General features: G+C 39.8%; 1 protein-coding gene across 1 annotated transcript in view; it reads left to right on the top strand.

Annotated features, from left to right (window-relative positions):
• Positions 1-25224, top strand: part of PCDH15 (protocadherin related 15) — a 379975-nt gene that overhangs the window by 111020 nt on the left and 243731 nt on the right. Inside the window, exons 6-8 of the mRNA XM_059821547.1 lie at positions 5994-6113; positions 11549-11659; positions 14520-14690. Coding sequence (XP_059677530.1) covers positions 5994-6113; positions 11549-11659; positions 14520-14690 — 402 coding nt within the window. The remainder of the gene's footprint in view (positions 1-5993; positions 6114-11548; positions 11660-14519; positions 14691-25224) is intronic.

Raw genomic sequence — 25224 nt, 5'->3', positions numbered from 1 at the left:
AAAGAGTGTGGGGTTTCCGGTTTTGGGGTTTTGTCTCTATTTTTGTCTTTTTTTTTCTTTTTTTCTTTCCCCCTTGCTGCTTGGGCATCCGTGCTTGTGAGGCTGGGACCACCGTCTTAGTCCATAGCAGGCTCCGGCATCACCGAGAGCTTAGGGCAGCACACGTGCGGAAGCCCTTTGCAGGGGTGCTACTGTTTAGGAGCAAGTTACCCTTTTCCCTTTTCTAATGCTTTTTCAAGATGAAGAATATGAGCGTCTCAGCCAAAAGCAAATCCAACTGCTGTCCACAGCATTATGAATCACCTCATAAAAGTAAAAATGAGTTAAGGGTGACGGTAACATTTTTGTGATAATTAGAAATACTCTGCAGGGTTATTTCCTTTGTTTTGTGTGTTATGTATTTTTATTTATATGAAAATGTCACGTCATTATTCATTTAGAAAAAAATCCTGGCAAAACGACATTAACCTGGGGCTAAACTTGACCACGCATATTAGGGACTTAAAGATATGAGTTATTGCAGTATATTAAAACAAAGTTCTATAGTTAGGTTGAAATTCAGAAGAATTATGCAACTCTGTTAACGCTCTACAGGCAAATCTATAGTAGTGCCGCAAGGGTTTTAAATACATGGCACCTAATGCAGGGGGTAGAAACTAAACTCCTTGTACTGCTGAGGCACAATTGTGGTTGTCTTTGTTTTGCGTTAAACACAACTTATCTTAAGTTTTATCTCAGCTAAATACAATTCTAATTCTTCATTGCCTGGGTTTTACAAGACTGATTTCTTTTGTATTAGTTTTTCACAGGAGCCTTACCCGAGTCCTACAGAGCTTTTGGTAAGCTTAGCGGAGCATTTAGTAACAGGTTTTGTTTGGAAATGGTAGTGGAGTTGCTAGAATACTGTTTGAAGTCAGTATTACTTTATTAAACATACATAACCATACAGCTGCTTGTAAAACAAAATTTTAGAATTGGTTTGGGTTTGGGGGTTTTTTCCCCCCTTAAGTTGGCATGCAAAATGAGCGTGTTTCTTGAACTTCAGTCGTCGTACAACTTTGTCTTTGGGCTGTTGAGAATTATAACTTGTGCTGAATTTTCATTTCCTCTGGTGTAATTATTCATATCTTTTTCCTTGTGGTATTGAAATAATTAATCTCTGCAGGTAGACATCATCAAAAGAATATTAGCTCAGAATGATTAACTGTAAACCTTACTTTGCTCTGCTGTTCGGGGCCACTGTGAAAAATTATTCATTTTTAACTTTGTAAATAGGCAATAATAGGAAAATTTATTTTCAAAATGTTTTATGGAAGTGTTGAACGTTCCTGTCTGCATCTAGACTTCTAATAGACATAAATCATGTTGAAGGAAATTTTTAAGCATTACAGCTGTTGACTGCGGAAGAATAAGATTTATTGCGTGCATTTCCTCTCTATTTGTTTAACTGCATTCTTTTGAAATCTTAGTTGTTTCTTGTCATTGTGGTTCTTTTTCACCACATTGATTTCCCACAGAGATTATTATCTTCAGACTGTCACTAACACTCTTATAATTTTTTCTTTACAATTCCTAACATTTTATCCTGCGTAAGGTTAGACACTCAGCGTGGTCTGACAGTTTGCTACGTAACTTCAGTCCCTTTCTGTAGGAGGTACTGAAGTTTAATATGGAGAAAGAGAATTTCTCTCCGAGGTGTTCTCTGAAGTAGGCATGTCTAGTGGGAAGGAGACAAGTGGGGCTTAGAGGTAGTTCAAGCAACACTTCCTGGAGCCATTTTTGGGTCCTTCTGAAAGGCAGCAAAGCCAAGGAGCCAGGAACCCTTCCGCAGACATATTTCCAGCTCCCCCATCTCCCAGAAGACTTGGTGGTGGAAGATATTTCAGAGAATGAACTGAGTTGGAAACTGTGGGAAGATGGGTGCTGTGCAGAATCTCTCTGCTACAGGTTGATATAGCAATGGTGTGGGGTTGTTTGAGCTCTAGATAAGTCCATACTGTCTAGAGAGTGTGTGCATGTGCTAAAGAATTAATTTGATCACTGGTTTGAGAAATGTTGTAAATTATATAGTATGTAATACAGAACCATCTCCATGTTCTGCTTTTCGCCAGTGCCAAAAATCTGATTAACCAGTTTGTCCTGCTTGCACACGCATGTATTGAAACGGCATGCCCATTTTATGTCTGTGTGAGATGAGACCCAGTTTTTCAGCCTGCTCTTTTAACTTTTGGAGACGTGTTTTAGATACCTCCATAATATTTGCTAGAATAATACGCCTTTCGTTCCCATGTTACCTGTCTTTCTGCCTAGGAATGCAGTTCCTTGTGGGCTGTTCACATAATAAGTAATCCTTATTTAAACAAGAACAGTGGGATTATTCATGTTGATAAAGAACCGTGTGTGTGTGTATATACACGCTATAGATATAGTCACATTTTATAAGGTGAACTGAGTTCCTCCTTATTGTTCCAACAATAAAGTCAGTGGTGATAGCAGTCTATCTGAAAGCCCTCACGAATTGTGGGTAAAAGTGATATTGCTGTCTAATGGTATCATCGTGACGTTGAGATCTCGGTGTAAAAATATTGTGTAGCATTGAATGCTGAATGCCCCTCTCAAATGATTAGAAGTGGAGTTTGAGACATTTAGTAAAGAGCTCATCTGAATTTTTCCAAAGGCTGCAGTCATCTCTGATGTGAGATCTTGGGCAGGCTGGGAAGTTGAGTGAAATGAGTTAAGTTTTTTCCTAACTTTCAGAAAGAGGGAGTGGCAGGGGATTTTTTTCAGTGTCCTTTTCAATATCATTTGTATTGCATAATAGAAAATGTAGATAAAATAGAAACCTGAGAGGTAGGTTCCTGAGGGTCTGCACATCTGCAGTCAGTTACTTCGGATGTAACGCACTAAATCCAAGACTTCAGCTTGGACTTTTGACTTTGTTGTAAGAGCATGCAATTGTAATTCTGGTGTTTACCACTATTTCATTTTTACACCTGTCTCCTTTGTTACCACTTAATGATGTGCTTTACAGCGCTGGAGCCTTTTTATGTTAGTCATCATTTATCTGCACCCTGTCAGGACCCTGATACAGCTGCTCGGGATGAAACAGAGCAAATGACTATTGCCAAGTAGAGCTGCTGGCTGAATTCAATAGATGCCAAGCATTTACGTGCTTCTGAAAAGCAACCCGGCTCTCGGCATCCTTCAACTGTGAGCACTTGTGCAGGTCCAGCCCTTCCTCGGCCTCTTGGCAGCCGTGGAGGCACCCGCTGAGGGCAGCCTCGTCGGCTGGGACGCTGTGCTGGAGTTCTGCCCTCTCCCGTTGCAGGACGCGGAGTTACGGCGACCGGCTAGAGGGAGTGGTACCAGCACCTCCTTGGGTGTCCGTGCTCTTGGGCTGTTCTGATGCGACAGTATTTTTTTGATAGAGATCCGTCGTTTGATTTCCAGTGGGAAGTTCTGCCCTCTCCTGAGGGCGCGGGGGGTGACAGCCCTGTGCAGGTGTTGAGCAGGGAGCGCTCCTCCGCAGCGCGTGCTGAGAAGCGTGTAGGCAGGCTAACGGAGCGGCGTAGTTAACGAGGGTGGTGTTCGACAGCGCGTTCCCCGCCTCGCTTTCCAGCCTGCTACACACCTGATGGCTTCAAAGCTGCTCCTCTCCCCCGCGTCTGGGAGCACGGAGGCTTTTTTCTGTTTCGACAGCAGAAGCGCGGGAGACTTCCATTGCGTGCCAACCCCTGACAGGGCAGCGCGGCGCCCGGCTCTTTCCACTAATGAGACTGTATTGTTTAACCAATTATTATTTGGTTAAGCTATTTTATTTAGTGTTGTACTGGGTGTCTGTGCCCAGCTGGGGGCTTGAAGGGTCTCTGTGAGGAGAGGCTGGGGCTGCCCTGGGCCGGACGCGACCGGTTCCAGCCGGTTCCCAGGGCGCCTACACAGGGCACAGCCCCACCCCTCAGCCAGGCCCCTGGCTCCCCAGGGAAATGGATTTGAGAAAGGGGAAAATGCCGTGCGGCTGCGAGGAGTGAGGGAAAAAGTGTGAGGAGGAGAGGAGTCGGGAGTGAAGGAGTGAAGCTGAGCCTTGGGAAAAGGGATGGGGTAGGGGAAGGTGCTGCTTTGTCTTTGTTTGTCACCATGCGAACGTATTTTTAATTGGCAGTACGTCAAATTAATTTTCCCCAAGTCGAGTCTGTTCAACCTGCGAGGGCAATGGGTAAGTGATCTCCCCGTCTCGACCCTCGAGCGTGTTCATCTGATTTTCCTCCCCTGTGCTGTTGAGGAGGAGGGTGAGAGGGCACCTGGGAGGGTGTCTGGGGGCTGGCCAAGGGCAGCCCACCGTTAGTGAGGGGGGAAAAAAACCTACAAACCCTCCTGTAAATTTTCCAAATCGGTTTTCAGGTTGCTTTGTTCTTCTGTCTCCTTACAAAAACATGAGAAAGCCCCTTCTCCCTTACTTTGTCATTAACCAGTAGGTTATCCTCCTTGGTTTGTGACAGTTGACTCTGATTTTGTACTGTCAGGCGAGGCTCGTGTTTCCGAGATGATTGCTCCCCTGCATTCTTGGAAGGCTGCTGCTGTACCAGAGGTACGAGGCAGAGACTTTCTGCGAGGTAATTATCTCGCAGTTAGCAGGCATGAGGGAACAGTCGACTTCCTACACCCGCGTGTGACATCTCTACTACCTATACCAATATAGGCAAGTCAACTTTGTAGCAAAACATAAACATACATAGTTATTGTGCCATAAGTGTAGATAATGTGAATAAGTATTGTAAATTAAGCCCCACCTGTTTTGTCATAAAAAAGGCTTTGAATGGGTGTTTTTTATTTCAGAGAGTCAGTATTCTCAGCCCTGAAAATATTTCTCAGAGAACTCTGTCAGCCATTAAACTCTTAAAGTAAATAGCAGCAAAGGAAGACCAGGAACTACGACTGTAGGAGGAAATGGGCAGTTAATCATTTGCTTTATGGTGTGAACTACAAAATATGAAAGTGAAATGGCGTCCACATTTGCAACAAATGTTTGAATGACTCTGTCCTTTGCCACCTTCTCTTTTTACAGCGTTTCAAACCTTTTTAGACCCTATAGGTTTAAAGATGTGCAACAACTTAACCTAAAATTTGGAGGAAAGATGAGGGGTCAGTGGGTCTCTGTGAATTCAAGGGCCAAAAGTTCAGGTGGGATGAGAGCAGCAGCAGGAAGCACGGCTAGGTGCAGTGTCGGTGTTGAATCCAGAACTGTCTGTTCATTTGTTTTTGTCTTTCGGGTTGAGTACTCACAAAGTTTTTTGAATATTAAAATTCACAAATGATGACTCCCAAGAAGTCAGTTGGACTTCTGTCCTTGATCTCAATGCGTCTTGATTTCATGCTATTTGTCTACGCTAGGATAATTATAAATGGATTCATTTTCAAAATGTAATTTTATGGGTATTCAATTGCTGCCAACAAAATATTGGAGAAACAGCATCATTCTTGTGTTTGTTTAAAGCCATATAACTCTCTGGGTGTCTGTGTTTGCATGTAATAATATTTATCTGGCGCTATTCACATTGTTATGAAGACACTGTTAAATAAGTTCTGTTTATTTTTGCAGCTCATCTTTATTTTCCTTCCTGAGTCTGAAAAAGTAGCTTTTTTTAAATCTATTTATATTTATTTTATGAATTCTTTCATTTCTAAGGCTACTTTTTCATCTTCATCTTTTTTAAAACAAATGGGATTCTGTCCCGATGTAGACAATCTGTGGAATAAAAATGGAAATTGTGTTCACTCTCTGTGTGATGCTTGGCATCAGTTAAAGTACATTGTGTCTAAATCGTTGCTCGTACATGAGGTTCCAGGGTGAGCGAAGGGGAGGAGAGAATGTCAACCTTGCATTATAGACTAGACTTACAGGGAGAAAAAAAGAAAAAGCTTTGCAAGCAGTTCTTTAAGGTATACAAGGAACAATTAAGGTTTTAATGGGTGTCTGTCTGTCTCTGTTCTTGCAGTTAACTCCAGTTGGAACAACCATCTTTACAGGATTTTCTGGAAACAACGGTGCTACTGACATTGACGATGGTCCGAACGGCCAGATAGAATATGTCATCCAGTACAACCCTAATGACAAGGTAAATGCATTCAGCTTTTTTTTTTCTTTCAGGTGTGTGTGTATATATACACCTTGAAGCTGCAAACTAACAAGAGGTTGCCGTTGGACTTCCTAAAGAAATTCTTTCCTTCGTGATGCAGAATATCCTCTCTGCCTATGAGCTTTGCTTGCCATGTAAACAGGGCTGAATTTACCTTCCCTTTTGTTGCCACGCTATTAGCCGCTGGATTACTCCGTTATCAGTCATTAATAATCTCCTGTCTTCTCCAGTGTTGTTCACACACTTGATCCTGGTTTTGGCGTGCCTTTTCAGTCCGTGATAGGTAGTTGTATTCACTCCTGCACATTTATACCTAATAGATTCCCAGCTACGAAATATTCATAGGCAGGGCTAAGTTACTCTCAAAAGAGGCATTCTGACTTTTCTCATGGAGCCATTTATATTTAAAGATCACTGTTTCAAAACAAGAGGGACATCTATTATTAAAATAAAACACTAGTGATCCCTACCTATTACCTTTGCAAGCACATAGTTTTAGAGACAAAAAGCTTAAAGTATTAACATAAATTCTCTTTAGAGTCAGATGTGTGAATTTCTCTATTATAACAAGGTTTTGCACATGGGTGATTTGTGTGAAGTATCCATATGCATTTTCATAGCAAATTCAAAGTAATTTTAGCAATCCTTTTTTGCAGACTGAGCTATCTTTTGCCATGGGCTAAGAGCACAGTTACTGTGGATCAGCTGGTGTGATAATTTGTTAAGCAGGCTAACCTGATTACGTATTCATCCCAAAGATGACACGGATGTTAAAGTGGAGGGAAAAATATACGGAATATCAACTTAGTAACCTCTCATTGAAATTCTCTGCTTTTACTTAAGGGGAGTTTGAGCAGAAATGGTTTTGTGGGAAAACGGCAATCTGATTTTCAGTTTAATTAGAAGTGTAGGCACACAAGTTCTGATTCAATTTGCACCATTGAAGCTGTACACCTCATAAAGGCTTCAGTCCTATTTCCATTGAAGTCAGCAAGAGTTTAAGTATCTACTGAATTATGCTTAGTGCTTGTACTTTTTAGGAGGTAGAATCTTGTAGAATAGTAACAGTCTAAAGGAATAATTCAGAGTGAACTAACGATACAAGAACCTACTTTTTTACTTTTCACTGTGGTAATTGTTGATTTTTGCATAGCTACATGCTGAGGCATAACATTTACTTACTATATCTACCTATTTTTAGGACAGAGATGGTATCTTGAGAAACTTTGCAGCACCCTAAGCCACAGTCTTTTCTGGGGAGCATTGTTTTGCAAAGAGGCAACGTTCTTTTGATAAAAGTGGAATTGTGATCTTAGGTTTTTGGGAGGCAGGGAATTTTCTGACTTTATATGTTATGTATATTTGGAATGATTTCATTTTTTAAATGTCTGCAGTCGCTTCTTAGAGATGAACTTGATTGCTCAGACTTGAGCATTCTCCTGAGTTATGACACTTACTTTGTGAGACTACTTAAATGAGTAAAATTACTAGCGCACAGTGTCTGGGTTCATCATGTTACATTCTCAGCTGTTCTTTGTACTGGCAGTATGTATGACTGAAGAGTTTCTCTCTTAAACTTTATAAGCAAAGCCAAGGGTTTTCTGTGGAAATAGTGAGTACTAAAATGTTATGGTAACATCATCTTTTAACTGTTTGCGTAATGGAAGTGTTATAAATAAATGCTATTCCACTACCACAAATATTTAAAAAGTAAACAGAAGGCAGAAAGGAGTGACAGAAATGGACAAGCAGTTTTAAATGCACAAAAAAACCCCAACCTTTTGAAATTTTTCTCTCCACTCTCTTTTCTTAGCCTTAACTTTTAGTACTTAAAAAACCAGCTCAAATAATTTCCTCTGTTACAATAAACACTATGAAAAATGTTGGCACGGAGAAAATATCGCTTCCAGAAGATACTTCTTCCAGGTAACTTTAGAAAATCGAAAGTGTTTTAAAAAAATTAAACATTTTAGCATACACAGAGTATGTTGGTATACTGAAAACAATAATAAATAAAAAAATCCGAACCCCTTAAAATATTATTTCTGTTAAAATGTATTGTGCCGCAGTGAAATAGAAGAGCTGCTTTGTATTTAATTTACTATTAAGTCATAGCATTATATTGCTCAAAGGCATCCTGGGAAATCATTCTAAAAGTATCTCCCACAACGACAGTGGCCTCAAGTTCAGCAGAGAGGTTTCTTGCAGCATCGCCAAGTGGTTTGGTCTGCTGTTGTGCCACAGGAAGAGTTAAAAAACGTTTCCTAAAACTTTTATTTTCCTCTGTTACTCAGTGAAACTTAGTTATTCCTGTTGAGGGATTTCCCTGGTTGGAACAACTTCTTTGGAGTAGTTAGTTGCTTTATTGCATCTTTGCCTTACTGGTTTTGTATTCCAGGTTAAATAATCTGATTCTTTCATCTGTAGACAGGCTTTATGCGCATAATATTGCTTTACCTAGTGATGAGTTTTGTGCATGAGCTTGACAGAGATGACTTCTCGTCATCGTAAGCTGCTTCATCGGAGCTGTCAACTTGCCAGAAAGTTACTGCGTAATCTCTGTTACAAGTGGATTTTTTTCCTTAGCCTGGGAAACAATTATACCGCGCTCAAAAATGATGTGTACAGCTTAGTGCGAAATATCTCTACTTTTCTATTTCTAGGATCCACCTCTCTCGTGTGATGAAGATTCCCGCAGTGTTGTTTGGCACCAACGACATAGTTTCCTGCCTTAAAAAAGCAGACTGATTATAGCCCATGAGTTTCATTGGAGAGTAATGTAGGCATTTGTAAAAAACCCTGTAAAAACAACAGGTGTTAGTCTAGAAATTCAATTTAACTTCATTATTTTGTTGTTTAATTGGGAAAATATATAAAAGCCAAGTAGAAAAAGGAATGCAAATCATACTTGACATAGGGCTGGGCTCTAGCTATCACATAAAGAAATGCTATAAAACTTTTCTTAGCTGTTAAAAGCTAAGGATCAAGTCAATTAACTTGGCAAAAAGATTCTGTGTCCTAATGCAGACTGGATTTTTAGATCTCCGCACGCTCTATTTATACCTGAAGATTATTAAGACAAATGCATCCTCAAAACAAGCTCTGGACTCCCTCCTTACTAGCTAATTTTACTGAGATTCATTGTATTGTGTTTGGCGGGGGTGCAAAATTAAACATTTTGAGTTTATCTGGAGCTAGGGAGTATATATAATGCTTCTGCTATACTGATTTTTCACATATCATCTCTCTGGGGAGTAAGTTGAATTGTTATCTTGGTGGCTTTCCCCATTTTAAATTTGCTGGCCTGTACTCAAGACTATGGGACAACAAATGTTCGAAGCTATGAAGACTGCAGTACAAAAGCATTTTGCTGTCTTTGTTTTGAAGTGAAAGGAGAACCAGTTTTGTTCTCTTCTCTTGGACTAAGCAGGTGGCAAAGCAGTGTTTTGATACTCGTGACTTCCAGCATGTGCTGGCTCATTTCAGTATTGGATGGAAATGCAACCGAGATGTGATGGCGTTGCGCGCATCTCTTAATTGCCTCGGAGCTTCACTGCAGTTTGGGTTGCAGCAGAAATAAACGGAATTTGGAGATGGATCACAGGGTTGATCTGATGTGGTACCTTCAGGAGCTGCAGCACGCAAACTTACGTCTGGAAGTAAAGCTTTAAATCGCCACTGAACAATTGCATTTCTGAGCAAGAGGGGGCTCCAGATATGAGTAGTTGGGAAGAGGTTGAAATTTTTTGCTGAAATTGTGCTGATCCTTCCTAACAGTTTAGATTGTACAGTTCCACTTAAGTGCATCCTCATGCCAAGATCTGCCAAGGAAAAGGCAGTTATTCTGAGAGTGCCTTGGCTGATTCTCAGCTGCAGAGTCTTTTCCAGCTGGTTCTGGCCTTTAATATCAGAGATAAATGGGCTAAAGCAGTTAGGAGACTCTTCCTTGTGAATTACAAGCGGCACATACAAGTGTGCATGCACACGCACGTAACATCGTATTGTGCAGCATAGGTCTCAACCTGCTCGCTTGTTTGTGCAAATACCGTTAAAAGAAAGGAAGAGGGGTGGCAAAAGCAGTGAACCCAATCCTACTTGGTTCTTCATTCTTCCAACAGTAAGAGTCTGTTCCAGTTTCCTGTTTTGCCTCGGTATAAATATTGTAATTGATTTACTTTTTTTCCCCCCAGTGGGAACTATGTATTTTTTTTGTCCAAAAAGATGAGTGCCAAACTCTGACATAAGGAAACAGTGTCTCCAGTTATTTAGCAGAGTCTGTGATCTACTTTCCAATCCTGTTTTCCTGCACACCACAGATTTCTTCAACATGGTGAATTTGACAATCATTATCATTTATTTGCTGAAAAACGAACTGCAATTTTAGCAGACGTTTCAACTTTTAGAGGAAAAAGGCCTTGTTATGTTACCTAAGGAAAGAATAGTATGCTGCACCTCTGCTGTGTTTTCTGTGGAGAGATTTTGAAATACTGTATTGCTATTCAATATAACATATAAAGTATTGCTATTCAATATCGTATATAGTTCAACATCCTTAAATGTTAACTGTATTCTACACTGGTAGATTGAAGCATGGAAAGATGTTTTGATGCGATTAATTTGATAATAGAACTGGAACCCGATGTCATGTCAGAAACCTGTGTCTGTGCCTGTAATCCTCCTTCCAAATGGGTCATTAGTCAAAGTGATTCCTTCAAAGGTGCGTGCGCCCCAGCAGCACCCTCCTGCCGTTCGGTGCCACAGCTTTGTAATCTGTATCTGTTTAAGCAAATATGCAGGAAAAAACTGAGTTTCACCTGATTTACCCATCCTGAATTACCCTGAAATCTGAATTTACTACTGTATGAACAAGTGCATAACTACCACTGTGAAATGGCACCTATGCGTGTAGCTTTAATGTTCTCCGCATGTTTACTACTTCATTGCCCTCTTGAAAGCCAGAATAAAGAGAAAATAAGTACAGTGATGTGGATTTCTTAATCTCTAATACTTGATACTTTCTACAATAGTGAGAAAAAATAGATGAAGGCAAGCCAAACCGTAGAAACGAAAGACCTGAACTCTCAGCTGACAAATAGGGAAACTTTTCTGAACACACCACTGCTAATTCAGCATGGCAAATCTGCAAGAAGCAGGATAGTTAGACTTCAGTTTTTGGTTGGAAGTAATAATGTATATGCAAAGAATCGGAATTCTGTTACGTACAGATTACTTATTGTGAGGTTCTTAAAGAGTAAATTGGGCGGGGAGAAAACATAGAAGACTAAAATCTCTAATCTGAAAAGCATATGCAATTTTGGTATGCCATCCAATCAAACATCTCGTTATGGTCTATCTGAAACGTGTTTTAACTTCGAAGCATGTTCAATTTTATTGTACTGTTTTAACTTTTTTAGACTTCCAACAGGACCTTTGATATTCCTCTCACTTTGTCCGGAGCAGTAGTTCTACGGGAAAGACTAAATTACGAAGAAAAGACGCGTTATTTTGTCATTGTTCAAGCAAATGTAAGTATAGCTCTCTTAATGACCATTTGTGCCACTGGTGGTGTTTTAGTTTGCAGATAGAGATTTTTCACAGGAAAGGAAAAGTCTCGCTGAAATACCAGGTCTGATAATACTCTTCTCCTGAAGATCTTATTCAAGATTTATCTCGGTTGTTGAAAGCTTAGACATATTATTACTGGTTACTCAGCGTGTGTAACAAGACAACCTTTTTGGCACAAGGAGTAAGTTGCAAATTCAAAGTATAGCCCATGCAGAAAAGTGCCTTCTGGTGTCACTAAGTGTTCATTTTCGAACAAATCTAGCGATGCTAATTTGATCTCAAACGAGTTTAATGGATATAATTTAGTTGTATCCTTCAGGTTTGAAATGCATTTTTCTATGAAGGTATGATTTTTCTTTCAAGTCGTCTTGCAAGCGTATGTGGAGGTTTTGATAGAGTGGCTGGCAGTGGATAATGCATATGGAGAAGAGTGATGTTTAAACTGTATCTTATGTATCTGTCATCAAGGAAGTTTTTTGGTGCCCTTGAAGGCTGTGAAAGCTTTTTTTTCCCTTTTTGTCCTTCCGACAATAGCCGAAACGAAAACTTCTCCTCTGCTGTTTACCTCTGTTGTGATACTACTTTGTTTGTGGGAAAATGAGAATGCTCTGAAGCAACTTTAGATAGCTTGCTCCTGAATTCACACATTTATATTACTGTCGTCCTGCTGATACAGAATTGTAGATACATTTTACAATCCACTTCCCTACATATTTTGTGGCATGTTCAGCATTCCCCCAATAGAAGACAGGCTCCGAGGATGTCTCGGTGCTTCTCGCGCTCAGATATATTTAAAGATGCTCCTGGCCCACACAGTTACGGCTGTTGGAACAAGTCGTTTTACCCGGGTAACGTAACTTGCTGATCTCTTGAAAAGGAATACGTGAAGGCTCAGAACTGATTTGCCTTGTTGTTTTATCAATAATTTATTCTGCATTTATTCTGCTCTTTTCCTTTGATGTCAGAGCTGTGAGTTTCATGAGACACAGCACTCCTAGAAAAGTAACTGGGGTAGTTACGAGCAGGTCGTGTATTTCAAGAGAAGGGCATGGCGGTCAGCAGTGCGAACACCTCACGTGAGGAGGGAAGCCTGTCACGCTGCGGGAGCAACTGGTGAAGGCACAGCTTGGGATGCACAGTGGCAGTACGACAAAGCAATCTCATCTTAATTTGTTCGTTCCTTTGAATATATGTCCTTAGACAGTAAATTGTCACCTTTGTGGTACTGGGTTTGGGACTAGAGCTGTGCTGATAGCCTCTGTATCGTGTTTTTTTATCATAGGGCAGCTTGCATGATGGAAATGTCTTGCAAGGCCATGCGTTTTCTTATGAAATCAATGACTCTGTATCTGTGCTTTGACCCAGTATTACTCAAGAGCACATATTGGGGGAACGTAGAAAAGATTGGTTGATGTTGAAGGCTGCTCCTTGTAGCTGGTATTGTTTTTCATTATCGACCATGAAGAAAACTGAATTCAGAAATTCCCATATTTAGTAACTGTGAAGGTAAAGTGGTTCCAAGAACTGAGTGGACTCCAAAATAGGAAAAAAAAATATGTATCCAGTCTGATTCAGAGCAAGGACCTATTCCTCTTATGCAGATGACGATATTAAACAGCATAAATACTTTAAAAAAAATTGCTTTTTTCTGTCAGTGTTATCCTCGGATAGGAGGGCAAGACTTAGCTAATGGCCCATACTCCCTCCGCAAGATTTTCTTTTTGTAAAGAGAAACTGTCACAGCAGTTGCTTCATGAAAATGGAAGTATTTTTGACTGTTTTAAAAAAAAAAGTATTGGAGAGTCATGCTGTTTTTTTGCTGTGATAACAAAAGAAGAAAGAAAGGAACGGTGAACTGTTGCTAGCGTGTACATTGTTCAGTGTATAAGAATAATCCAGGTGGTTCCCACATTTCAGGAAAGTATAGTTTTATTCTGTACCATCTGGAAAGAGAAAAAGGAGACAATAAAGAAGTTGCAGTAGTCAATGGTGTCTTGTGTACCCAAAGAGTTGAGAAAAAAAAAAAAAACCCAAAAAAGCAAAACCATGATAGATTGAAAAGAACCTGTCACGCAGCATGGAGACTACTTTGGGATGCAGCGTTGTAGCTGCTTTATTGTGGACAGAAGTGTTCTTCAACCTTTAAACCATGAGCAGTATAACTCATTCTCTAGACAAATCAGCTTTCCACATGGAGTACAGTTTGGAGATCTTAGATCAATCTCATTGCTGTCCTCTGGCTGGTTATTTTTTTTGGGGGGGAGGCAGGGAAGGAGGTGCTAAATCTTTCTTAAATTGTGGCGTGCAGAGGTGGATCGAGCATTACAGTCCATGGCCTTCCCACTGCCAATTAGAAAAGAAGCTGTTACTGCTTATGCTTTCCGTTTCTGTAAGTGAAAGTCCTTTTACTTACAGATAGGATCTGGTAGAGCATAGGAGTACATTGCAGATTTTAAGTAAGGCACGAGGGACTCTCTATCTCATACAAATACGCTCCATTTTTATATATTTAACAAGACATGTATCTTCATCTCACACATTTCCTGAGAATTAATTTCTCAAAACTGTATTATTTCTGAGTGATAGATGTCTCACAGCATTTCTTAATTCAAGAGGTAAACTTTTACCTCTTTATTGTATTTCTGAGCCTTTATGAAATTAAAGGCTGTAGCTCGGAGGTTGAAGCTTCTGTAATTAGCTATTTCCTAGAACCTGGATAATTATGGTGCTTATATGTTTCGCCCTTCGCTTTAACTTCAAACTTTTTTGTAGATTCTGAGTTCAGAAGGTCTCACCAGATGTAACTCGTTTGCTCCACAGGACCGAGCCCAGAATCTTAATGAGCGAAGGACAAGTACAACCACCCTGACAGTAGATGTGCTCGATGGGGACGATTTGGGACCAATGTTTCTTCCTTGTGTCTTGGTGAATAATACTCGTGACTGTAGACCTCTCACCTACCAAGCGAGCTTGCCAGAACTGACTGATCCTGTAAGTCCTCTTGATTTTTTGCGAGTTTTATGTTTGTTTTTTATGTTATTTTTATTTTATATATATATAAATAGATATAAAAATGTATATAAAATCCATTGTTATAGATGTTATAAAATACATATATATAGTTACAAAATATGTTTTATTTTTATATGTTTATTTTTCAAGCGACTGTCATCTTTTTCTGTGGATGCAGTTGAGAACTGTAACTAGAAAGGTCACGTACGCTTTATGCCACGTTTTATGTGCTAAATGGAAGAAAACCGTGGTGAGATGTATGTAGGAATAGATGGTGCAATTCTAGCTTTGATACAGTGGCAAACTGCTTGTTCGCTACAAGTCTCTGAAGTTTGGTAAATTGTGGAATTGCTTTTCCTGATCTGTCCGTGTTTTGCTCTTGAAAAATCCTGAAGAAGCACCTTTGAGAAGGGACTTGACACATTATTCCATTCAGGCTTGTTACAGACCTTAGGGGAAAGATTTTTGGAAGAGGAAGCATTAGTCACTAGTCCCTGAAAAGATTGTGTGTTGCTACGGTCTGGTTTCAATCAAGAGGCACTGAAGAGCAACATGTGTTTTTTCTCATGTAAATGCCTGCACTAAGTAAATCCGTTAATAAGTCAGTTAAGATAGGAATAAAGGTCAGCGTAAGGTCATTTCACACTGGAACGTGTGCAATGAATCACAAAAAGGGGGAGCTGAGAGCTTTATCATTTCTTATTGAAAGATGGTGCCAACTCCCCTTCCTTACAGGAGAACTGCTGCTTGGTATAATGGAGATGTGCGTCACTGTGGTGGGTGAAGCAGAAGAATTAATTTCCTGACTGATATTGATATATGATCTTTTGATTCATGTATTTCAGAATAAGAAAAGGGAGAACCAATTGAATCACTAGGTATTACCCCTCCGGATTGACATTGACATTAAGAGAACATTGAGTATTGACATTAAGATCATGACTGCCCCTGTTCATTGCAGGACACGCTCTCTGTTCTGCTTCCTCCAACCAGGAGACGGGGGAGGTTTAGGCTCTAAGTATGAAGGTTCTTGCTATCCTCTGCCTTACTCATCCTTGCCATCCTGTGCCTCGTAGTCTTTTGCCAACCTGCACGTTACGGTTTCCTGCTTTGTCTGGCCTCAGGGTCCCGCTGCAAATATGCTTGAGCAGGGTCACCAAGCACTGCTGCCACTGTGCTTGGTTGATTCAGATGATACTCTTAGCGAGTTTCAGAATTTCCCACAGTTGTTTTATTAATTTTAGGACCAGCTGAAATTGTGTCTAATATACAGCAGTTGATCAGTTGCTTCTGCACAGGTTAACAGTACAGGCTCTGGTTTAATAACCAGTACAATCTCAAGGAAGTAAGACAGGGCTTATTGTAATCAAGGTGTGTGATTAGTGTGCCTTCTGGATAAGGGAGGGCTGGAACAAGCTTCAGGGAGGTGGTGTAAGTCTGTCTGGACCCTTTGGGAAACTTCTGGGAGAAGATTGGGTCTTGCAGGGCATGTGCACCTCCAACAGAGGTGTTTTCTCTCTACTGGAGAATCTCTTCCTAACAGTAAGGTGTAGCAAGACTGGAGCCTTGATATTCAGCTTGTAATAGCAGCAAATCAGCTGTGAAAGGGAAGGGGAGAGATGTTCCATATTTAACCTTGTTATATTGACTTACACCTTCTTTTTTTGCACTTCTACATGTTGGCATTTGATAACCCTTTGTAACTGTGTTGTTTGTTTTTGACTTTGTGAATAAATGCTTTTCTTTAAATTTTACATTAATTTGGCTTGGGCTTAGTGTCATTTTAAGGAAACTGGGCAACTACAAGTTACTGTCCAGCTGAGTATGCGGCCTCATCAGGGTTACTAGAGCACCCAAACTATGCAGGATGACAAGAGTATGACCCCATTGTATCTGCACAGATCTGATGGAGTTCCCAGTACAGAGGCAGTGAGGCAGAAATTATTAATAACCGCTGTTTGGTTGTTACCTTGGTTTTTGTCTGGTTATCTTAAGGTATAATGCAGATCATAGAATTTTCCTGATACAGCTCTCACAGATGAAAGGAATCCAGCTCTGTATCCGTTCCTGCCTTTCGTCACACACATACGCTGTGCTGGAAGACAAAGCAGTGTCTGCCAAGGAGTGTGTCTCGGCTAGGAAAAATCTGACTAGTGATTTAGGTGCTGAGTTGCCAAATGTATTCATTTAACTTCATAAGCTACAATCTGTTCAGGTGTCGGCTTTTTGTGTTTGCTTTTTGGCTTTTTTGTGTCAAACTGCACTTTGAGAAATCTGATCTATGAAATGAGAAACTGGTTCTCTTGATAAACTACTGGCTTTTTGCTGTTCATCTACTTGTAGTGCTGTAGCAGTTTTGATAAGTGGAAGAAGGATGTTTGAACTCAAAGTTTTACCTTGGTACCTCAAATATTTACCTGACTTGTAAATGATAATTCCTTTAGAAGATATGGATGGTACCTAAAAAGATTCAGGTAGTAAATATATGTATTACATTTGTGCTACAAAAAGCAGTGTGATAAAGTGCAGAGAAGCCTGAGCTGTCTGGACTAGCCAGGGGCTGGCAGTGGACTCGTGCGATGCTCTGATCTGAGAAAGCAGCCTGGGCAGAGGACCTCGTTCAGAGATAGGTTGGAGACTTCTGCGTGATGTGACACGGTTGCATTGCACCACGTAGACGAGACCCATCTGAGTCCGTGACGCTGTAAGACTTTAACAACGATGTCAGGTTATATAGAAGCTGATCGTAGCCAATATACTCCTCAGAATGATTTGTCTGAAGTTACTCGCACCAGTTTTGTTTTTTTTTTTTAAAGATCAAAATTTACTACACTGTAGGTGTTGAACCTCCAGTGTGTGTAGCAGAAGGAACAGAATGCTGATTGCTGAGGGTTTTTTGATGGTAGCCAGTACATAGGCTAAAGGACTATTTTTAGTCCAACACCATCATTTTTTTTTAATTTGCTTTTTAATTTTTCAATGAACATGAGAAGGAATATTAATGACCCTAGAACAAAGTTGAAGTATGAATTATTCAGAAGCAGTAGCTTGAAAAAGGAGTCCTGATTTACAGGGCAAGATGTCTACTCAGCTGACCCCTAAAGTAAAGCATTTCATGTAACTGGTAAGAATAATATTTTTGTTCAGTCTTGCACAATTACTTACCTTTAGCTGGCATCTATCCATGAATTTACTGAGGTCAAAATCGTATTTCCTTTCAAGCTTCTTTCCCTTCGACACTCTAAAGCAGTTGGATATATTGGCAATGAAGAATCCGTACAGCGTGAGCTTTGTTTATGGTTTTTGGTGTGCGGAGATGGAAAAGGCCGGCAAAATTAATGGATCCCTTTGTTACCAGAGAAGCAATTTATTTTCCTGAAGAACAATATCAAGGTTTATACTATGCCCTCTGAGAGTTGGTCTGACTCATGGCAGTATTAATAATATTATTAAATCTGTTCCAGGCTGGGCACAGTACTGTATAATTACAGTTTATACACTTGTAAAAACCTGTTTTGCAGTTCTGCCATTTGCACAGACAGTGTAAATTCCCCCGAAGCTGCAGGTCTTCCAAGCAGAGCCAAAGGTCATCTCATGGTCCTCTCTGGGTGTGCATATAGGGTGAAATGTTGTGAGAGTCCCTTCTCGGTCAGCTGGGTGCTGCCTGTAACCGACCGAGCTTTGCCACAAGGTGCGAAGATCTTCATTGGTGGTTGCCTGGTTTTGTGAGTGTCACTTTTGCAGTGCCACCAGTGAGCTACTGTAATTAATTGCTGTCATGGCCTTATTAGGTCTAGGATCACAGCTAAGGTCATATGAACACCAGTGTCTCTGGTATCAAATGCTTGTGAGGCGCTTCTGCAACTTTGTAGAGGAGGCAGAAACTCGTAGTTCAGAGTAAACAAACTTTGGATGTTTTTGCAGCACGTGAGCTATTCTGAATGCTTAATCCTGCGGTAGGTGAGTGGTAAGTGTGGGCTAAACTGCCTCACCGCTGCTGAAGCGCGGACACAGAGCTAAGTTAACAGCCTGTGATCCGCACCTTAGATTAGGTATTGCTTCCCTGGGCAGAAATTTGCTTGTGAAGTGCTACCTGTTGAGTCCGATTCAGTGCCCATGACAGTGATGGAGTAAACTGCTTTACAAGTTCCCAGGAGCCTCCCAAGACCAGGAGGGAAAAGAAATAAATCTACTGAGTTTTGAGTCCTCTAATAATCATTGCAAAAATGCTATCTTGCAAAAAAATCACCAAAGCCCTCGATAAGACAGCGTTCAAAGTAATTGTTCAAAGTTCTGTCTCATAATACATGTGCAAATCCTTTCACTTCATTTCCATTAGGGGAATGCAAAGCACAGCTTCAGTATTGTCTTACAATGAGCTACCATAAACCTTTCAAAAATTCAAGTGTCAGAAACCAAATATATTGCTTTATAACAAAAGGAAAAACCATGTCTTTGCTAGATGAAAGGATGCATGTATGAACTCCTGTGTCTGCTAATTGCTCTGTATGCTTCTGTGTGCGTTCCCTAGTTGTCGCCATCTTACTTTCTCTGTGGGAATGAATTTACTGTTGTTAGATAAATTCCAGTTTCCAAGAAAACCTGTGGTGTTTGTTGTTTGGGTTCTTCTTTTGTTGTTGTTACATAGTTTTATATTTACCTTAGTGTTTCTGTGTCTGATCAAATCTGGTAAGTAATTTTTCTTTCCCCATTGTCTCTGGAAGACTTTAATAAATTAGCATTTACTATCAGGATGTGCAAATCATCAAATGGAGTTAAAAAAAGACAACCTCGTGAATGTCTCATAACATTGGAAAGAAAATTTCTCCTCCCTCTTTCCCCTTCGGTCTGTTCCTGGCATGCTCACTTTGTGAAGGTTTTGTCCATTTCTATACTCAATTTTTTCCATCATCATGCAAAGAAGAAAAGCCAATTAGCAGTAAAATGTAGATTAGGTTTATTTAATCAGTTGCTGGACTAGTTTTGCAACGAACAGATTCATTATTAGGTTCCATGGGGTAATTATCAGTCCACATGAACACTAATATACTCCATGACACCTCGGAGGCTTTCTTTGTACCAATTCAAGATTCAACACTTTAAACACCTAGCTGCATTGTGAGACATCGCTTATTAATGCACCACTGAGGTATCTTTTTACATGAAAAGCATTTATTTTTGTACTAATTATCCTCAGTATCCTTAGGAGTTGTGTCAGCAGGGACCTGACAAAGTCTGTGGGCTCAGCTGCCCTGTTGAGCAGAGGCTCAAGGAGATGGGTAGACAAAAGGCTAAAAAGGAAAAATAAATTCTCCAAAGAACAGTGTGGTCGAGGGGGGTAAAAAATGATGTTGAGGAGCAGGAAGTGCCCTCAGAAGCCCTCAAGCTGTTGTTAGCAAGAAGGACCTCTTTAGTTAGATGAGTTTGGATTCAGGGGAAGAAAACTGAACTTTTAAGAGGTGGAATTGTAATCCTGCCGGTTAAAAGCCTTGCTCGATCAGTCAGGGAGCGAGTCCTCCCTGAAGAGCACTGCGTGCGTCCTGCAACACATAGTTTTGAAACTGTGGAAACTGCTGACTTTTGATGGTAAGGTGAAGTGAACGGTTTGGCTCTACTGTCACGGAAATCAAGAGTTACAATATTTTTTTATTGCAGAGTTTAGGCCATTGTATATTCTATATTTAAAACTGAGCAGAGTCTTTTCTGATCACTTCAACAACCTTTTTTATTTTGTTTTATTTTTTTTTCACAAGGAGAAAGGTTTTGACTACTTCATGCAAGGGACAAAAACGTTCATTGACTTTCACATATGCAAAGCATAATAAACCATCATAATCTGAAGAATTGTGGCTATACAGTAAACTCATCAAATCCTCAATATATCTTGACGGAAGGTACATCTTACTTGGAATCCAGAATCACTTGAAGAGTTTCCAGTTAGCAGTGAAAAATTGTGTTTTGCATCAGACTGATAGTTATGTCAAAAATGGCAGCTGCTTTTTAAAACTTGCCTTTCATCTTTGCCTTTCTTGCTGAAGCTCTAGGGGCAATCACAAGAGTTTTTCTCCAAGCCATTTCCCATTCCCTTGCAGCATTCTAGCTCAGTGTCGTACGGCGACGTACTGTAGCGGCTGCAGTAAAATAACTTTCATACCGCCTTCCGTGGTGTATTGCTGTCCGGCAGTTATTTGCATTTATTGTTTGGGGAATTGGGAACTGCCCCTTTATGGTACCTTCTGGGCCCCAGCACCTATTGCAGTAGGGAGGCCACGGCGTATGGAGGGAAACGGGTTATTCTCTGGGTGGGAGAAATGGATGTGCCGTAAGGGGGAACTAAGGTTACAGCAGTACAGGAAAGGCTAGTTTTATTGCGGTGGAGAAGAAAAAAGGAGTTTGGTGGAGGACTGAAGTCAGTGGCGGGGCCGCTGTTGGGAACACAGCACGCTTCTGTACGCCGCCAGGTTTAATCACCTCTGTACAAATCAGTTTTATGCTTATTATTGATAGCTAATTAACATTGCAGAGGATGTGCTGGTTTTTCAGTACCTCCAGGCTTGAGGATGACAACCACTTAACAATTCTTTCTAAAGTAATTTCATTGCAGTTCCTTCCTATCTGACTGTACAAATCCCAATTCCTTCCAAACAGAAAACTTCCTGGAAATTTTCTTAAAGACACACATTAGTATAAAACTTGCTGCAAAACAAATAAACAAATCTCAGATTAATGAAACTTAGCTAACTGTACTGAAAAGTGTCTGAAACTTTTGGAAACAACATCTCCTGATCTTAGTTATAGCAATTAGTCAAAGAATAAAGTTCATTGAATGTTCTGGGGTTTTTTTAGATTTTTTTGGTTGTTTTTCTTTTTTCATTTCTATTTTTTGCTGCAGGAAATACCTACCCATAGAAGACTTTTTATACAGGTATCTACTATGCAAACTAAAAGCAAACAACCTTCCCTGAGTTTTGAGAGTAACTTGCTAGTTCAGCCTGGGCTTCCGTACAGATGCTAATTAAGATTTTTGTGGCACCGAAATCTTCAGTCTTTATAATTTGGCAAATGAAGACGTTAGTCTGAGTTGAAATAAATGTGTGTGGTTAAAATCAAGTGCAATAAAGACCTTACAATGTATAAGGAAGGGGCCTTTTTTTTTTTTACCTGTCTGAAGGATAAAATTTCACAGAAAGGCAGGAATGCTTCCCCCTGATGAAGGTGATTTCTTTCTTGGCTTTTCTTGTAAGCATGACTGCTCAAAGTTAAATGTGCGTGGGGGTGAATTTACCCCTACAGACAGTCAGACTGCATGAAGCTAAAAAACCAAGTTAAATTGCCAGTTTTTATTGCCGAATCAATTTTTCCTGGTTAGATGCGGTATGTTCAAAACTGCAAATATTCATGGCTGATTTAGGACGTTGTTAGTTTCTGAAGCAGTTGTCTCTCAATATGCCTTTTTTTCCTTTGCGTTACTTTTACTAAGATTTGGAATCTTTTATTGAAACGTGGTAGAAGAGGTTTGCCGGCCTTTGGCTTACTCTGCCTGTATAGCCTTATGAGCTGTGCTTGTGATTTAGTTGCATCAAGCTTCAAGAAACTTTCTCAGCAAAATAGATGCTATCCAGTTTTTGGGACTGATGCTAAATGGTCTTGTAGGGGATGGTATTTCATCCTGGAATTAGACCATGATTGAGCACTATTATGTCTGCTGGCATAATTGGATTTTTAAAGCGTGGCTTGGATTTGTGGCTTCCAGAGAAAATAGAGCTTTCATCGTTAGGAGAACTGCATGTCTCTCTTTATACAAATACTTTTGGTAAGGAAAGAAGTGACTTTGTGTTTTGAATGGGCAGCGTCCAGCTCTGCAGAGGTACCCAGCATTGAGACTTACACTAAAATTGGGGGTATGCCGGGGTGATCGAGGAAAGTAGGTTGGCTGTTTAGAGAGACACGTCCTCCTGCCTAGCCCAGAAGATATGCTCTGTCTCTTCCTTGTGTAGAAGGTGTTGTTTTTTCCCTCCATCTGTTTGGTTATCTCTTCCTGTGTTAGAAACTGATCTTAGCTTTGAATTCAGATGTGTGTTTCTCAGTAATCAATACTTGGCAACGCAGCAAATTCCTTATTAACTCTGCTGTGTTCATCTTTGACTACATTCGTGTTGCCTGAGGATCTCTTACATTTACCAATCACAAGCCCATGCGTTCTTTGTAACTCATGGTTTCAGGGCTTGATAGGAAAGAGAAAGAAGCGTAAGCATGCTTTGGTTTTAAATAAATGTTTAGTTGAGAAGATCAACTTCTAACAGCTGTTACTGCAGAGTTTCTATACAGTCTATACAATAAATGTTTAAAGGTAAAAGCTTATATTTTGTTTAACATTTCCGCAGCCATTCTCTAATGAATGTAGTAGCTCCAGAGCATAGAAAATCAGGCTCTTGTACATTATAGTCTAGGCTGTTAACTTTTGGTGTTTACTGTACGCATGTGTTGTCCAGCTTTCTGTATGAACTCGTTCTCATATTTAACGCCATAATAATTTTGCCTTTTCTTCACAAATGCTCCTGTTTCTGAGCAAATGTTAGACAAAATAGCACCGGCAAATCATTACTCGCTACAAAAAGGTTTATGTGCTTTCTTGTCTGTATATTATACCTTAGAATATTTATTTAGAAAAGTCTAGCAATTGGTGTTAATTAGACTAAAATCTTTGGTGAAAGATAGCATGTGCTGTCAGCTGTTGAGCTGTAAGATGAGTGAGTTCCTGTGTATTTACTAGCCAAAAATTATTTGGTAGACAGGCCTGTGGTGTCACTTAAGCCATGCTGCAGGCACTAACCAGAGAAATGCTTTAAAAATCGGGGCCCTATCTATACGTTCTTGGGTTGTTGCTTGTTCAGTAAATTAGAAAAGAAGCTCTCTCGTGTCTGAGGCTTTGAATAGTCCCATTGCCACTGCCTGAAAGATGAGCAAATTGACCCATTTTTCAGGTATTAATTTTTCATTAGCAATTTAGGTAAAACCTGAAACTCGGATTAGGAAAGGGAAAATGAAGATTGATTTCCATGACACGTATGCAGTTGTCGGTGTATTTTTTTATTGAAAAAGGCAAATTGTTGTGGCCAAGTTATTTGCGGTATAGTTGAGCAGCAGATAGCAATTTTTTTAATTAGATTTAAGCATAGGTGCATGATGAACTGATAGGCAATCTTGAATTGCTTTGGAAGTTGGAAAGCAATTCAAAAGCAATGATAAAATCCTCTCTTGGGTGCACTTTCCCCTTTAAAGTTTATGGATAAACTTTTCATTTGCATTTTTTTGCTCTTTTCACTCTAATTGCAGCCATACAGAGGTCACCAGATTGATAGTAAGTTCAAGGTAATGGACAATGTTAAACAAGCAGTAACATTTACAGTTGATTTACTGGCGTAGGCTTTTTTAATAACTTTATATCGGTGATTTTGAATTAACTCTATGGAAATTACTCTTCCAGCAAAGTCAAAATGGACAGCTTTGATAAGCTATTGATTATCTGCTAGTGCATGATAAGGAGTCATAAAAGGTGTTTTAAGTCTTCTGCTATGATTTTTCCCTATCTTTTCCGTTTTTGTGATTGATTGTCTGTCTCCCATATGCAATGTCTTGATAAGTAGAGCCTTTTTTTTAAAGGAAATGTCACTGAAAAGTGGTGAAGCGGGAAAAGGTTAAAATTACAAAGATGTGGTGTTACAGGTAATTAATTTTTATGTATTTGGGAGTATGCCAAGGTGGCATGGCTAATTAAAAAGAATGGTCAGTAAAATTGTTAGTAACTTTAATACGTGAATACCTGAACCTGCGAATTGTTTTCTATAATCTCTCTTAGCAGGCAGGCAAGCACTTCACTTGCTTGATATATTGATCAGGCAGGACAGTCACTGTTGAGTATCTAAGATTAACTTACAATTTGAAATATAGATGTATTTCAGATAGAGAAGTTAACCTGGCTGCTTTTCACTTCAAGAACAAACCAACCCATGCTTTCAACTTCTAAAATGTAATGAGTGTTTAAAGAAATCAGATGTTTGTTATTGAAAACACTGTTCCTGGTTGAGAAAATAATAGCAAGGCTGCAGAATAAGTGAATGTAATCTGAAAGATACTTTCCTGCTGGTGATGTTAACCAAGCTGCGTTTCAGAAATAGAGTTGGTGTCTATGTGTCTATGGAATAAAGTGATCTGTCACAGTTCACTCTGAGTACAGGAAACTCTCTTTAAATGTGGGATTACTGTGGTGCAGATCTTGCCTCCTATGTTTGGTACATACTAGAAAAGGGAGGGAGAATATGGAATTTAATTGAAAGATGGAACAGGAAGACGTGGACTTTTTTTGTTAGGTGAAAAGAGAATTGGTTGAGCCTGATTTACATGCTGTAGGTTTTCACTACTAATAATCTTTCTTAAAATGCACAAGTGGAGGTTTTAAGGGAAAAAGGATTTGAGCTTGACTGAAAACTGAGGAGTTTTGGACAATATATAG

The sequence above is a fragment of the Gavia stellata genome, chromosome 9 (assembly GCF_030936135.1).
Source record: "Gavia stellata isolate bGavSte3 chromosome 9, bGavSte3.hap2, whole genome shotgun sequence".
Taxonomy (NCBI): Eukaryota; Metazoa; Chordata; class Aves; order Gaviiformes; family Gaviidae; genus Gavia; species Gavia stellata.
This window is presented reverse-complemented; position numbering and strand designations above follow the sequence as displayed.